Below are 17,685 nucleotides of genomic sequence, written 5' to 3'. Positions count from 1 at the left end.
TTAGCAAAGGCATAGGCCTTTTCGCCCTTCCTAAAGAGACGAACCTTGGTCTCTTCAAGGAACTGGAACTTATCCTTGAACCTACTAAGAGTATCTACTTTCAAAGAACACTTTTCTTTAAGGGCGTGATAAGTTCGAGGTGTAGCAGAGATGGAAGGGCGAGAGGACGAAGGTACGGAAGAGGGCACAGAGGTAGCTGTATTTGTCTCAGCCCCAGCCATGCTAGCACTAGATGATGAACCGGTCTCCAAGTCACTTGATCTAACCTCAGACCCCATACTTTCCCTCCTTGAAACCCCATGCACAGTCTTAAACCAAGCTAAAGATTGGCACAACAATGGGTATAGATAAACCAAGGCTACTATCACCTAGAACAAAATCCCCAATTTGTAGGTGTTGGTCACTAGAGCAGTTTGAAAGTGCACCTAATTGGTCGCTAGAGGAGTCTATTAGCTCCCCTAAACGAGCAAAAAAGAAGGCGATGAAGGGAGAAGTGTGCCTAATTTTAGAATAATCAACCATTAAGGAGAACAATGCAACTCTAAAAAGGAAATAGGAGCACAAAGAAAGGAAAGCAGTAAAACTCCAAAAGGGGCGTAAATAAGGGGCGTACCTGAAAAAAGGAAGGAACTAAGAAGACAAAGAGCAAAATGCACAAAAAAGAAAGGAGTAGCTGTGAAATCAAAAAAATTAAACGCAAGGAAAAATGAAGAAATGAGAGGAGAAAGGCAAGAGTTAAAAATGTTTACCTCAAGAAGCGCTGGAAAGCTGAAAGCTTTCACTGGAAACGAGACCCTTTAGTTGGTCAGAATATGACACGTGGCCACGATGCATTCCACGCTGCCATGAAGCAATTAATACGGGGAGTGGAACCTCAAGCGCCACAACTGCAAAAATAAAAATAAAAATAAAAATAACAATAATAATAATAATAATAATAAATCATCTCTATATTCCTGTGATCATCCCAAATATGAACGACCTCGAAATAGGGGGGCAGCTGATAGTCCTAATTATATACTCGTCCATAGAGAAGACAGTGGACAAGGGTAACATCAATCTTTGTCAAACCATGGTACCTGCCAGACGAAGATGAGGTCATTCATCCACAATCAATGACGAAGCGTTATATGACAATAATGAGCTTCCATTCCGTTGGAGAGACATCTTATCATTAACACCCCTCATCATTACAGACACCACATTGAAGCCACCATTAAAGCACCACCAACGGCTAGAAGGAAGGAACAAGCGCATATATATACCAGCACCCCAAGACCTAAGGAGGTATAGACACTCTAGTTATCATATTCTAGTACTGAGTCTTCTTTTCTCTTCTAGCCATTCTGAGTTTATCATCAGAGGCTTTATGGCAGGCACCACACTGGTGATCCATGCTTCTTCTATTTCCCATTTATCCTTTCAAGATCTTGTTGGCTATGGATGCTTCCCTCTAGACAATCATTCTAACTAACGATTTCTACATCATCAGTACAAATAAAATTTTTTACATAAAAGTATAAAAGATTATAATTCAGTCTTTTTTAAATTTTATAAGTTAAGATATTTGGCACAAAATAAGAGATGGAATGACAGCCCATTTAAAAATAAAGACACTGGACATCAAATTAGTGGGCAATTAAAAAGATATTTGCACAAAATTAGAATTTAATTAAAAAAAAATACTAGTTTAGATTCATAATCATACTTTTTCTTGACTTCCACTTGAATATAATATACATGATGATAATATGATATGATATATGATAATTAGTAATAATCAATTCTCAAACTTTTCACTTATGATTTTTTTTCCCTTTAGAGGGCAATATTGTAGCCACGAAGAACATATTCATATCAGTCGATATTTATGTTAAGGTTAATAAGAAAACATTAAGTAAGGTAAAAAAAAAAAAGTATTGTTCTATGTTATTTTGAACGGACAAAAAGTCGTTTTTTTTTTTTTTTTGCTAAAGACAAAAAGTAGTGGTCTAATTCAAACTCAATAGTCTCGTTTCATAGAATATTAGTCTGAAATTCTGAATAATGCATGGATACAAAAACTGAAAAGCATATATCTTATTAATCAAACCCTTCAAGAGCAAAGCTAAAAAGAAGTAAAATTATGGTTAAAACTTAAAATTTTGTAATATAAATCCAATGGTTCCCAGGGATTGAGGACAAACCAAGAAAATGAAGTAATGTGAGGTGAATAAGGCTATTGATCACATAATTGAAAGAGAAAAATAAGGGGGATGTAGCTACATTCTCCTCTTTTGAGAATATTCTAAGCATTGATTTTGTATCGAGATTGAAGTTGATGACCAAATGTTATTATTAAGTACACCAAAATTAAGGAAATTGAGACTCTAATTGAAATTCAATGTGTGAAGTGAAGACCATTAAAAAGAATTTGGATCTTTCATGACAATTAAAAAAAAATAAAAAATTATATTGTAGCTTTCATGAATGAACAGACCAGATGTAAACAAGAAATACAAATGAATAGCAACTTACCTTCAAATGCAAGTTAAAAACTCTTTAGCTTCTTCTCCCAGTATCATGTCTATAAGAAGTTGGAAGTTCGTTGTTGGACGCAGATATGTGTTAATGAAAACATGCTTTTTAAACAACCTGTGATGAAATATTTGCTGCCAATTGTGTTCCATGAAAGCCTTCCTCAGTGTGTTGAACATTCATTTTCTGGTCAAGGAGTTCATCAAAGCTTCAATCTTTCATCATTAAGAACCTAATAATAGCCCAATTAAATTATTTGATACAAATTACAAGAAACATTACGGTACAAGAGACCAAATATATATATATATATATATATATATGCTGGCAATATAGGGATTGGGTATTCTTAGGGTGTTTTTGTATAAGCTATTGGAAAATGATTTTTTGAATTTAAAACGATGTTTATAATTTTTATTTATTTATTAAAACCATAAAGAGTTGTGGTTACATAACAAAGTTTGGGATATTTTAAAAACATTCTTTTAAACTCCCAAAACGTCTAACCAAACAAATCCTTAATAGCAAAGGTCCACCTTTGTTTTTGAGCTACGTTTTTATAATTGGACTTATTGGCTTTGAATGGATTTTTATTAGGCTTAACTAAATGAGCATTTGGGTTTTAATTGAGTGTGGTTTTCAAATTGGGTTTCTTATGTGTTTGGAATTTTGTTTAAAATGTGAGCTGGTTGAATCTTGTTTAGGGTGTGATTTTAAATGGACCTTGTTGAGACCTGGGTTGGTTGGGTTTAAGTTGTGAGGTTGGTTGATGTAGCTCAGGTTGAGCTGCATTTTCAAATGGAATTTGGCCATTTGGTTTAAATCTAAATGTGCGTGGGACTCATGGGTCAAGGCACTAAAAAAAAAAAAAAAAATCAGATGGGTTTTGTTAAAATCAGATGGGTTCTGAGGGTCAGGCCGAAGCCACTCAATTATTTGGCAGTGTAGAGTGAGTATGGTTGAGCTTGTGACTTAATTTGACTCAGCACGGGAAAACTTACCAGGTCTAGACACAGTAAGTATTGATAGACTGAGAGCTCTTTCTTGATTTTATGGGTAGTGGTGCATGGCCGTTCTTAGTTGGTGGAGTGATCTTGAAACTTATATTTGCACTCAAACTGCATATGTATTAGAAAAATGCTAAGACAACAACAAATCACATTGTGTTGCTGCTGACAGAGTGCATAACAAGTTTAAATGATTTATGAATGGGTTCTCCTTTGGTACTTTGTGCTCCAAAAAACAATCTTCTAATGCCTTAGGCACAGATAGACAAGGTGCATACTACAATGGCTTTGTTAGCCAAAAGTATAAAATGCAAGTGAATAATATAATCAGAACCTTAGAGATTGCTTAAACAATAATAATAATTACAATAATTTTTTTTTTTTTTTTTTTTTTGAGAGAGAGAGATAATTACAATAACTATTAGAAAGAGAAAAAAGCATCATTGCCAAAATCAATAAAAGAACACTTTCAAAATAGTGAATATAATACAATAAAAAGGATCGCTAACACTAAGTGTGCCAGGGTAAAGAATCTAAAGTATAATGTCCCAATCGCCCAGTACGATAAAGATTCAGTAACTTAGCAGCAACTTTATTTTGAGCCTCCTCACCAAGTTCCACAGGAACCTGAAAAGCTTCACGCAATGCAGTCAACTCTGCCTCAATAAGCCTGCTCAAATCCTCTCCAACTTGCACATTGCCATCAAAAGATGAAATTGTCTCAAAGAGAGTCCGACGAACATCATGTACTATGAAATCCTAAATCAACAATCATAATGTCATTTTAAAATAAAGAAAAAAAAAACAAGGAACTTAAGATAGGATTTAAAATGGCTAAGAAAGAGCAAGACAAGAATTGATGACACAGAACAGATGAGAAATCTGCTAGCAGATGCTTATGGAATGAATGCTTTCAGGTTCAAAAGTTCTGGCTTTCTGGTTTATTGTTGATAAGATAGGATTTAAAATGGCAAAGAGGGCTGTTTCTTGAAGCAAATAGGTTTCAGAGAGCATTTCTGGCAGCAGCAGGTTTGATATTTCTTGAAGCAAAGTGGTTTATGATAAGGATTTAGGTTTAACACAGAAAAAAAGCTCAATTTCCACTGAATACAAGCCCAGTATAAATAAATAACTAAATTGATTAATCAACAAAGCCACTCGAGCTCAATTGAGATGTTTAACAACCATATAATCTGCTCAAATCAGTTTGATGATGACATATGGGTATCCCAAACATTTGTATCCACTAAATGCATTCAGGGAAACAAGAAATTCACTAACAGCCACAAAATCATAATGGTTTCATGAATTTTGAAGTTCAGTGGTTTATCGATACCATATTGATTCATGCTTAAAGAGTTTGTAACTTGGTGAGAAAGAGTTATAGAATGACAATCAATTTCACACAGAATTCTGATCCCAGTCCCAAAAGAGAGATCAATGCTTGTATTTCAGTTGTTTACCATATTACNTTGAGAGAGAGATAATTACAATAACTATTAGAAAGAGAAAAAAGCATCATTGCCAAAATCAATAAAAGAACACTTTCAAAATAGTGAATATAATACAATAAAAAGGATCGCTAACACTAAGTGTGCCAGGGTAAAGAATCTAAAGTATAATGTCCCAATCGCCCAGTACGATAAAGATTCAGTAACTTAGCAGCAACTTTATTTTGAGCCTCCTCACCAAGTTCCACAGGAACCTGAAAAGCTTCACGCAATGCAGTCAACTGTGCCTCAATAAGCCTGCTCAAATCCTCTCCAACTTGCACATTGCCATCAAAAGATGAAATTGTCTCAAAGAGAGTCCGACGAACATCATGTACTATGAAATCCTAAATCAACAATCATAATGTCATTTTAAAATAAAGAAAAAAAAAACAAGGAACTTAAGATAGGATTTAAAATGGCTAAGAAAGAGCAAGACAAGAATTGATGACACAGAACAGATGAGAAATCTGCTAGCAGATGCTTATGGAATGAATGCTTTCAGGTTCAAAAGTTCTGGCTTTCTGGTTTATTGTTGATAAGATAGGATTTAAAATGGCAAAGGGCTGTTTCTTGAAGCAAATAGGTTTCAGAGAGCATTTCTGGCAGCAGCAGGTTTGATATTTCTTGAAGCAAAGTGGTTTATGATAAGGATTTAGGTTTAACACAGAAAAAAAGCTCAATTTCCACTGAATACAAGCCCAGTATAAATAAATAACTAAATTGATTAATCAACAAAGCCACTCGAGCTCAATTGAGATGTTTAACAACCATATAATCTGCTCAAATCAGTTTGATGATGACATATGGGTATCCCAAACATTTGTATCCACTAAATGCATTCAGGGAAACAAGAAATTCACTAACAGCCACAAAATCATAATGGTTTCATGAATTTTGAAGTTCAGTGGTTTATCGATACCATATTGATTCATGCTTAAAGAGTTTGTAATTTGGTGAGAAAGAGTTATAGAATGACAATCAATTTCACACAGAATTCTGATCCCAGTCCCAAAAGAGAGATCAATGCTCGTATTTCAGTTGTTTACCATATTACAAGTTTTTTTTTTTTTTTTTTTTTTTTTTTGGATAAATTACCATATTACTTATTTAAATCTAAATCATGATAACTAAAAGTACCCCCTGAAAATAAGATCATTTCGTGATAAAATGATCTCCTATTTCAATCTAGATAAATATTTACTAGAGTTATTTAGTTTGCATAGAAGCGCTACTGCTATTAGAGGAATTAGTGCAGAAGAGTTGAGCGAGAGAAAAAGGCGCATTTCTCTCTGAACTCCTAAAGTCTGTTTTATAAGTGGAGGTTTCCCCCTCACACTACTAAAATGAGAATTTTCTGGCCCTGTCCCTACACATGTAATGCTCATAGCTGTTACTGTTCAGAACTGTTGTTTTCTTATGTCTTCTTACTAGAAGGTAGCTTACATAGCAATTATTGATAGTTATCAATAAAGAGAAGAAAAGCATAAATAAAAAAATCTAGATGAATATAATCAATGACATGTATAATTTTTGAGATATGATGAACAAAATACTGATACCTGTGTATGATCTGTGGGGTATTGCCTTTTCTTTTTTTGTTCAACTCACAGCTACTTAAACCCTCTGCTTTGAGGTCTAAGAATGTTCTGTCATTCACATTCATGGACAACTTTGCCCATTTTTTGTATTCATCGCTTGAATTAAGAAGAGCTAGAAAATATTGAGCAATTTCCCTTTCTCCTAATAAGCAATCTCTAATTGATCCTGCAACATAGAATAAGCAAACCTGACTTCAAATTGTTGCAATGGTTGGAAGTCTCAATATCATCCCATGCATCTTAGATATGACACTGATGTATACATGGCAGTTACTCCATTTACATACCAGAGTAACTCTAACACACTTAGACAAGCTATAGGACACATCCAAACCCATGGAAGAGCAAAATTTAGCAGGTAGAATCATACCTGTTAAAGCTAACTTGGAGTAGACCTCAGTGTCGAGAATTTGGGAGGCAAAACACCTGGGGTGTCCAGCACATAAACATTGGGATGACTACCTATCTGAAATTAAAATGAACTTTCATTTACAAAAAATAAAAAATAAAAAAATAAAATAGAAAGGAAGATGAAAGGAGCAGAAATATTCTAAAAAGCTAATTGATTCTCCAAGAAATATTCAAAACCAAAATAGATGGACGTAAAAAAATTTATTCCCCTCCCCCCCCCCCCCCCACCCCTTTGTTATTTTATTTTATTTATTTATTTATTTTCCTTGGCTTCCAAATAAAGTATCAAATGGAGTAAGCGTAAATGACTGTTTTCTCTTTTTTAGGGTTTAGGTTATGAAGGGATACCAGAATCTTTTAACAGGAAGCCAAATTGAACATAATATTACGTTGGTGGGGTTGTATCAAGTATGCAGATAGTTCTATGTGCCCATTATCCCACTTCTTTTTTGGGAGGGGGGAAGGGAGTATATAAATTATTCGAAGAGCTGATGCATGACCAGTAGATTTTAGTAGCACCTGCGTTATCCCGGTATGTACTTTATTTCTTGAAAAACTTCAAAGGCACACAATGTTATAATCAACGACACATACCTTCAAGCTGCTGATATCTTTTGTCTCGCCTGGATTTGGACTCACTATTGCATGCTTCAACTTTCCTTTCTCTATGAGACAAGGAATATTCCAAAAATGAAGGGGAAAAACCCAGTAAATTTATAATAAAAAATACAAATAAAAGAATAGAAGAAAATAAATTATTATAAGATAGTATTGGCTAAAAACATTAAAATATATACATATATATATATATATATATTTGAACCCAACAGTTGTTTAGATGGTTGAAATACCTGCAGCACTAATCCTCCCAATCTGATGCAAAGAGTTGGCAAGGGCTGACTTACCAACATTCGGAATCCCAATAAGCATTATCACTGCTGTATAATTGAAATCATTTGTCCTCTTCAATTCTCTGACTCGGGCTAGTAAAAAATTCAGCAACTGTAAGAAGTGAAAATTCCTTGAATTGGAGTAAATTTATATAAATAAAAACTAAGGCTTTATGAACAGAAAAGTATGAAAACATCAGAGATGAAGAGTAAACCTATTAAATTGGTTTTTGACAAAAATTGTCATAGTGATAGAAACACATTGTGATCACTAACACATCATTATCAAGTGAAAAAAGAAAGAAGATACGGCTTAACTCCAGCAAGAGATCCAATGACAAACAATAGATTATATTTTCTTATTCTATATAATACAAGTGGCAAACCTATTGATATTTGCCAATGAGTACTACCTCTAGTGGTACCTGCTCCTTTCATAACAATGCAGTAGAGGGTGGTTACCGAGCAAACTTAAAAATATATAAATAATATGTTTTAAGAAAAATCAACACAGCAATAGAGACCCACTATGATAATCAACAGAAGTAGTTTCCAAGTAAACAAAATAGAACTAATAATTGTTTTGATCGGGTTTAGATATCTAACTATAATAAAATCTCATCATTAAGTTTGTCAAACACATTTCAATAAGAAATTAGATGTGCACATGCACACCCAGGGCACATCCATACCCACTTGAATGAATAGGTCATAGATAATGATAAAAAAGAACTGACACTGTGTTATTATCCATAGTACAAACATTGATCCTCACATAATATTTGACTCATTTCATACGCCATAATAAAATGGATACATACAAAAGACTATCTAAACACACAATGGATTATGCCTAATGCTCCACAGACCTCTACACACTGGGAAAAGAGAAAAAAAATTATATTTACGAAGGAAGGAAAGTGGGGCTTCCTTCCAGTACCTTCTAATGCAATAAGGATGGTGAGGCTGAACAACAGAGCATATTTGGGGTGCAGATGGGGTTATCCTGGGGAAGGATATACGTGGGGGATGGGATTCTTTTTCTAAATACGTACGGTTTGAAATACAAGATGGTTCTAGAATGAGGTTTTAGACAAATATTTGGTGTGGTGATGGCTCTCTTAAGGACTTGTTCCTAGACTTGTTTGCCTTGACAATAGAGAACGAGGCTTCAGTATCATCATATCAAGAGGGAGGGGGTGTTGACATTGGAATCCCCAATTCAGCTGGTCTTATCAAGACTAAGAGATGGAATCAGTTGATTCTTTTTTTGAGATTCTTTATGCTAATCTGCCCTCCTTGTTTGGTCCTGATCGAGCTGTGTGGATACCAAAAACGAAAGGAGTGTTTGAGGTTCAACTGTATTATAATGCCTTTAGGAGTATTAAAGGTTTCTTTCCCCTATAATGAGGAATCTATTAATCATCTACTTCTCTGTTGCTCTATGGCAACAAGTATTTGGTCCTGGGTCCTCAAGTTTACAAGTGTGTTAGATCAGTTTGTTTGGGCGTTTACTAGTGTTTGTGGTTCTAATTTACACTGAGATAGGAGGTTTTTATGGGAGGAACTCTGTGGCTCGAATAGCTGGTGGAGTGTCCCATGGTGTGTGGGTGGTGACTTTAATGTGGTTAGGATCCCTTCCGAATGATTAGGGTCTAATTCTTTCACTACTGCTATGCGGGAATTTTCCAATTTTATTTTGGAACAGGGTCTCATTGAACTACCATTGCAAGGGGGTACTTTTACTTGGTCTAATTCTAGAGAAGTTGCTTTGAAGGCTAGGCTGGACAAATTCTTGTTTTCTGCAGATTAGGAGAATAAGTTTCCAACAGTTTCTCAAAGACGGATGTCTAGGTTGTGCTTGGATCATTTTCCCATTGTCCTTGAGGGTGGATCTTTTCAGAGAGGGAGTATGCCGTTTAGATTTGAGAATATGTGGCTTAAGGATGAAGGTTTGGTGGATAGGGTTCGGTCTTGGTGGGATTCCTATCAGGTTCATGGTACACCGAGTTTTATTCTGGCCAATAAATTAAAGCTCTTAAAAAATGATTTGAAAAGATGGAATGTGGAGGTGTTTGGTCATGTTAAAGTTTGGATTAAAAAATTGTGGAAGGACCTAAGTGTTCTAGAGAATATGTTGGAGAGTCGAGGATTATCAAAGGAGGAAAGGGTAGAAATGGGAAGAATTTGTGATGAATTAGAAAAAGCTATTGGAAGAAGTATGTTGGAGGCAAAAATCTAGAGTTCTCTATGTAAGGGAAGGAGACAGGAATACTAAAATTTTCCACCGTATAACTAACTCTCACAGGAGGGTTAATTCTATTGATAGGCTTATGGTAGATGGGGTGTTGTCTTCGGACCCGGCTGCTATAGCAGACTATATTTCTCAGTTTTATAGGCAGCTTTATTCTGAGGATGTGGCTCATAGACCTATCTTAGGTGATGTGGATTTTTCTAGTATCTCAGTAGAAGATGCAAGTTGGCTAGATAGGCCTTTTGAGGAAGAAGAGGTGTTTGGGGTGATCGATGATTTTAATGGTGATAAGGCACCTGGCCCGGATCACTTTTCCATGGCATTCTTCTAGTCTTGTTGGGGTGTTTTGAAAACAGAAATTATGGTTGTATTCCACAATTTCCATACTCAGGCGGTGTTTGAGAAGAGTCTTAATGCTTCGTTCCTTGCCCTTATTCCCAAGAAAGTGGATGCTGTGGAGGTCAAGGACTTTCGGCCTATTAGCTTAGTTGGTGGGATTTATAAGATTATTTCTAGGGTGTTGGCTAATCGGCTTCGTAGGGTGGCGCATGGGCTTATTTTGGTTTCATAAAATACTTTTGTCAAGGGCAGACAGATTTTGGATTCCGCCTTGATTGCTTCTGAATGTCTTGATAGTAGATTGAAGTCAGGAGTTCCAAGTGTGTAACGTAAATTGGATGTGGAGAAGGCGTATGATCATGTGAGTTGGGATTTTTAATGTATATGCTTTAGCGTTGTGGTTTCTCAGAGAAATTGAGAAAGTGGATAAGGTATTGCATTTCAACTGTAAAGTTTTCCATTCTGATCAATGGTAGCCCATTTGATTTCTTTGGAAGTTCTAGGGGGTTTCGGCAAGGGGATCCTTTATCTCCTTTGTTGTTTGATATTGTGATGAAGGCATTAAGTCATATGTTGGATGTGGCTGCCTCCGCCGGGCAATTCTCAAGCTTTTCTGTGGGTAGTACGGCTGGTCCATCAGTGATGGTGTCTCACCTTTTATTTGCAGATGACACTCTGATTTTTTTGTAATGCTGACCTTCTCAGATTGCTAATTTAAGGGCGATTCTTGCTAGATTTGAGGAGGTGTCAGGGCTTCGTATTAATTTGGGAAAATCTCAATTGGTACCTGTTGGTGGGGTACACAATTTGGAGGCTTTGGTGGGTCTGTTGGGGTGTGGGCAATCTTCTCTGCCCTTGAAATATTTGGGCCTTCCATTAGGTGCAAAATATAAGGATTTATCTGTTTGGAATCCTATCCTAGAGAGAATGGAGAGGAGATTAGCAGGTTGAAAGATAGTGTATTTATCTAAAGGGGGTAAGGTAACACTCATTAAAAGCTCACTTTCGTCTTTACCTACATACTTTCTTTTCCTTCTTCCTTTATTGGGGAAGGTGGCAAAGCGTATGGAGAAATTACAAAGAGATTTTCTGTGGAATGGGATTGGTGGTGAACCTAAAATACATTTAGTTAATTGGGCCAAGGTATATAGGCCTTTGCAGGTTGGGGGGTTGAGTATAAGACGGTTGAGAAACTTTAATTCTGCCTTGCTAGAAAAATGGTTGTGGAGGTATGGCATGGAGACTGATGCTTTATGGAGGAGAGTTATAGAGGCAAAATATGGGAACTTTTGGGGTGTTTGGTGTACAAAAAAAGGTGACAAGTCCTTATGGGGTCAGCTTGTGGAGATACATTAGGAGTGGTTGGTTGAACTTCTCTAAACTCCTTGTTTATGATGTGGGGGATGGTACAAGAGTGAAATTTTGGAAAGATTGTACTCTCCAAGAGGCCTTTCCATAGCTTTATTGTCTTAGTAGGTCAAAGGATTCCTCGGTGGCTGAAGTTATGGGTTGGTCTACTGGGAGGTTTCAATGGAATGTGCAATTTTGTCGTCCACCACAAGATTGGGAAGAAGAAGCCTTTGACCGGTTTATGGGATTGTTCTATTCTTCGACAGTGTGGGGGTTTGGCCTAGATAAGGTTCGTTGGAACCCTACAAGGAATAGAGGTTTTGAGGTTAGAGGTTATTATATCTCCTTCTACCCTCCTACTCTTGTTTCCTTTCCATGGAGAATGACAAGGCAATCGAAGGTTCCTCCAATGGTGGCTTTCTTTTCTTGGTATGCTTCCTTAGGTAAGATCTTAACAACAGACAACCTTCGTAAAAGATGAGTGATAGTGCTTGACTGGTGCTATATGTGTAAGAGGTGTGAAGAGTCGGTGGATCATCTTCTACTTCATTGCTTCATAGCTTGGGAGTTGTGGTCTTTGGTTTTCTGCTTGTTTTGTATTCAATAGGTTATGCCTCATACTATTCTTGAGTTGTTTGAGGCTTGGCAAGGAAAGTTTGCACGACATCGTCACATTGATGTTTGGAAATTAGTGCCTCATTGCTTGATTTGGTGCATTTGGTGTGAAAGGAATGCTAGAAGCTTTGAGGGTTGTGAACATTCTTGGCTGGAGATTAAGTCTTTTTTCTTACACACTCTCTTTGAATGGAGTGTGGTCTTTTCTCATTTTTCTTGTTCTTCCTTTTCTTTTTTTCTTGACCGTTGTTCTTTTGTTTCTTGATTTGTGCCTCCATAGTACATCCCCAATGTACTCGGCTTGGCAATCTATCTATTATTAATAATATTTTTACATTATTTATCAAAAAATAAAAAACTTTGTTTGGGTTAACTTGGTGATGCCTAAATTAGTGTTTCAATTGGTAGAATATTGACAAGGAAACTTTCAGCACCATAGAGCAGCTAAGGTGTGGTGAGTCTTGCCTCCCAACCCATACAGTGAATGAGAGTCTTTCTCTGTTAATTAAAAATTAAAAATATGTCAGTCAAGTTTGGGATACCTTAATGCAAAGACAAGTTCATAGTTCATACTGTGGTTAAAGCATTTGAATTTAAAATAGTTATGGATTTCAAAGAAGATTTCAGGCACCATAGAGCAGCTAAGGTGTGGTGAATCTTGCCTTCCAACCCATGCAGTGAATGAGAGTCTTTCTCTGTTAACTAAAAAGGATCCCCAAAATATTTACTAATAAAAAATATATATATATGTCGGTCAAGTTTGGGATATCTTAATTTAAAGACAAGTTCATAGTTCATGCTGGGGTTAAAGCATTTGAATTTAAAATAGGTATGGATTTCAAAGAAGATTTCAGGCAGTATAATTAATTCCTCTCACATGAAACTATCTATCATTTTATGGCCATATAGATATTATGACAAGTGCCTTCAGAGATATAGGTTGTGCACAAGATTTATGTGAACTTCCTCCATAAAGGACTGCAAGTTGCAGGACACTTTTGCTTCCCTCAAGAGGATTATCAACCCTTAGAAATTTCTTATTTAATTACTATAGAAAACAAAGAAGTGAACAAACTACCTACCTTAATCTGAGACCGATTTGCAAGGTCCATCTTGTTCATCACTATGATCCGCCTAGAGGAAGATGGGTAGTTTCTCAATTGCTCATACTCCGATGACAATGGAATCTAGAGAGCAATAACAATAAACATTAAAATAATAAGAACTGACTTATCAAATTATCAAAAAAGAATTGACTTATCAAAAAAAAAAGAAAAAAAACAGTAACTGAAAATAAGCCATTAATGTTGAAGCAAATTTTGGTTTATTAAGAGCTCAAACAATGGATTGAATTAGTTCTTGCCAAAGGTGTGAGTTCATGCTCCCTTGCTAAAGTTTCAACCAATTCTTGATGGCTTTGCTTACATTATCTAGAATTGTATCTCACAAATTCTAAATAGAAATTCAGTAAGATTGCTTCCAGGATAATTATCTCAAAACTTACAAACACACTTTCTGAAAAAAAATATAATTAAGAATTCATTTTTAGATAAAGCAAGCAATCACTTTTCTCCTTGTGGGTTGCTTGGGTTCATGAGAATCTAATGAGGGGCAATAGTTTTTGGTCTGTAAAGCTCCCACAGAATATTACATACTGTACATGGGGTTGGAGAACTCTTCTGAAGCAAAGAGGTCAAGCAAGATGATTTCTAAAACATGAGATTTGGGATGGTGCCAGGTCTTCTTATGGCAGGATAATTGGAATCCTGATGGTATTCTAATTCAGACCTATGGGTGTATAGACCAATATATGATGCAGCAAGCTCCATTGAAGCTAAGGTGAATAGTGACTTGAAACAAGGAGAATGGTGCCAACCCCTTGCTAGATTTAAGCTCAGCCTCATTTCTATTGGTAACCAAGACAAACCTTTCTGAACTGCTTCTCCCTATGACAAGTTCAGTTGTGCTGCTGCTTGGAACCAGTTAAGGCATAAAGAGATGGAGGTGGTATGGTGGAAATCAGTATGGTTACCTCAAGCAATACAAAAACATGCTTTTATGGAGTGGCTTACTTTGAAAAATAAGTTGACTACAAAAAATAGATTGTCCAATGGGGTTTTTTTGGGGATAGTTATTGTGCATTCTGTAGAAATAAAATAGAGAGTAGGGAACATTTGTATTTTGAGTGCTCCTTTACCAAGAGGAATTTGGAAGCATGTGATGGGGCTTTGCCTAGTAACTGATGTTCCTATTATTTGGGATGAAATAGTCCAATGGGGAGCGACTAATTTTGAGGGAAGAATTTTTAGAATTACCTTCTGCAAAATGGTCTGGTGGGCCACAATCTATCACATATGGTAGAAATAGCAAATGTCATGGAGGAATTGTTTTGACAGTAGAACAAATTATACAGAGAATTAAATGGGATATTAGAGCTAAAATGGGGCATGTTGTTATGGCTGGAAATATATTGCTTCACAAAGTTCTAAGCTCTAGATTGGGCTGCTTGCACCTTATTACCTGAGCATACCTCTTTGATATGCTAATGGCTCTTATGGCAATTATGATTACTAGTGCTTTCTGTAGATTAAGCAGTTGTTTAAGTCCTAAGCAGTTGCTTTAGTCAGTTTTTTATTGGAGTGCTAGTTGGTATTTTTGTTGTTCTCTGGTTTCTGCAGGTTGTAAAGTCTGCCAGAACAGTTGGCTGTGTTTTAGCAGAGTGTGTAGACTTACTGTCTTGTTTGATATATGAACTTACTGAATTCTCAAAAAAAAAAAATTCCCTCTTAAAGGCATGAAATTGAAAAAAACCAGTAATGGAAAAACAGAATAGTATTACACTATAAGAGTAAAGATGAATGACAGCTTTGAATCATTAAACAAAACTGAAGCAAACCCAAATCCAGATTTCATCCACCAGCCAGTTCTTATTGGGTTCAACACTAATAAGAAACCCAAACCCAGATGCTAAAACAAGTACATCCACACAAAGAAAAATGAAACATAGATATACATGTACATGCATATGCAGACATTTTATCAAACAGTTGGTGTACAATACAGACTAAAGAAACGGAGAATGATGAGATGAGAAAAGAAGGGTACCCTTGCATCTCTGATTTCAAGAACGAGATCAACCAATGGAAGTCGTTCGGCGATGGCACGAGAGGCCGCAGCCATGTGAGGGCCGTACCATCCTCCTCCACCCTTTGTGGCCAATGCGCCTATTTGCCTTGCCAATATAGCCGTTGCTGCCATTTGGGTTATTGGCTCCAGTATTCAAAAAGCAGTTTATTAGTGAGTGTGTTGGCTGATAGACCTTTGTTTGTTTTTGGGCTTGTTCAGCTATGTGTTTTGGACTAAACTCATAGGCTTTGAAAGTTTCAATGGATTTTTTTATTAGACTTAACTTGATGGGCTTTTGGGTTTTAAGTTAGTGTGGTGTTCAAATTGGATTTCTCATGTGTTTGGAATTTTCTTTAAAATGTGGGCTAGTTGAATCTTGTTTAGGGTGTGATTTTGAATGGACCTTGTTTGAGATGTGGGTTGGCTGGGTTTAAGTTTTGAGGTTGGTTGATGAGGTTCAAGTTGAGCTGCATTTTCTAATAGAATTTGGCCGTTTGGTTAAAATAGCACAACTGCACAAGTAAGTCACGAGCATGAATTATTATTATTATTTTTTTAATGTTTGCTTGCTTTTCTTTTTTAAGAGGATTATTTTTGTTAATCAAATGAAATAATTTAAAATTTACTAACTTTTCTTCAAAATGAATTCATAAAAAACCAACTACTATTTTCTTATATTAATATTTTTATAATATAATTTATGAGATCAACAACTGCACTTTCTTTTTGTTTTTTTAATTTTTTTTTTTTATAATCAACAATTACAATTTGTGGGGGCCTTTTTTTCACTGTTAGGCCTCAACTCCTTCTACTGTATTATGGCTTGCTAGTCTAAAGTAAGAGAGTTGAGACTAGACTTGTTGGGAATGTGATTCAGGCCAGCTTGTGCACAAGTTAGACTCACCCAATGAAGATGCGTCCTAGCATGAGCGCTGTGGGTTGAGCGTAAGGCGTGGTCACAGCAGGAATAACTATTATAAGTGTTATGGCAAGAATACACAATAGCAGGATAACTATGATAATGAAACATATTAAATAAAGTTAACACCATGAAGAGAGTTAATAGAGTTATGACAGAATAATACAGCGAGTAGAAATAACAATATAGTAGAAAAAGAGTAAATAACTTAGTAAGTTCTTACCAAACAGTAAGAATATCATCCAATAAACATAACCAACGAAATAACTTGTCTGTTGGATTATTGGCTGAGCTTTTCAACAGAAGCGAACCTAAGAAGGGAACTAATCTCCAACGCAGGTAACCTTAAGAAAAGGCTCTTGTCATAGAAGTTACTCACTCTGGAGAAAGGGCCTAAGTGGTTTGAGGTTCGATTCTCAATTTTCAGAGAGTGAGTCTGTCAAAAGGGAGAGAAAATATGGTTTATTAATGCATGCCTCTATTCCTACTGCTTTACTTTCCCTCTAGTTTTCTTTTGAATCTTCTTTTTTTTCGTTTGTCTCTCTCTGTTTTCTTTTCCCTCTATTTTTCTTTTCTACCTCTTGCCCTTCTCCCTTTTTACTGTTCATGGTTACCCCCTTTTATACTGTCTGCTGTTGTAGGATTTACCCCTTTTGTCCCTCAACCATTTTTGGCTCCTTGTGGGCATCTCTCCAAGACTGCCCATTAGCTTGCCGGCTGTCCAACCATTACCTCTGCCTAAAGTGTGTTGGTTGCGCCACTCTCTATTTCCAGACAAAATTATTTATCTTGTTTCTAACCTCTCCTTGTTCTTGTTTTACCCATATAAATAAGGATTAAGTTATCTCATCACCTACCTCTATGGCATGCATTAAGTGGTCCTAGCCCATATTTACCTCTTTTGGGTGAAATGTCATCTCAGCAGAACATTTTCCCAAAGAAGCTTGAGTGAGAACCCTAAAATAGACCTCCATTTCTCCCCACCGCCAAACCACACCCTTTAAATACCTTGACCCATGGCCTACCTCCCATGTGGGTATAAGTAGGTGGTGCCCTGGTCCTTTGTGCACGCTCCACTCCATTTGCGTTTGTTCCTTTCTGGCCTTCACACCATTTTTGCTGCTCTTGCATTGTCTGGTTCTGCTGTACATTCTAGTTTGTGTTTA

The 17,685-nt window shown here is 36.2% G+C and overlaps 1 protein-coding gene across 1 annotated transcript; it reads right to left on the bottom strand.

Moving 5' to 3' along the window:
- Positions 1-5,007: 5,007 nt before the first annotated feature.
- Positions 5,008-16,098, bottom strand: LOC112025831 (DAR GTPase 2, mitochondrial). The gene is given in 9 exon segments (XM_065769417.1): positions 5,008-5,361; positions 6,577-6,608; positions 6,611-6,781; positions 6,986-7,027; positions 7,030-7,081; positions 7,621-7,691; positions 7,878-8,028; positions 13,521-13,661; positions 15,580-16,098. Coding segments are annotated over 9 exon segments (1,062 nt in total). The 5' UTR covers positions 15,733-16,098; the 3' UTR covers positions 5,008-5,112.
- Positions 16,099-17,685: the final 1,587 nt, after the last annotated feature.

Source organism: Quercus suber, unplaced genomic scaffold (genome assembly GCF_002906115.3).
Source record: "Quercus suber isolate HL8 unplaced genomic scaffold, Cork oak 2.0 scaffold_1149, whole genome shotgun sequence".
Lineage (NCBI taxonomy): Eukaryota > Viridiplantae > Streptophyta > Magnoliopsida > Fagales > Fagaceae > Quercus > Quercus suber.
Note: the sequence above shows the minus strand (reverse complement) of the source record. Positions and strands in the feature narration are given on the sequence as shown.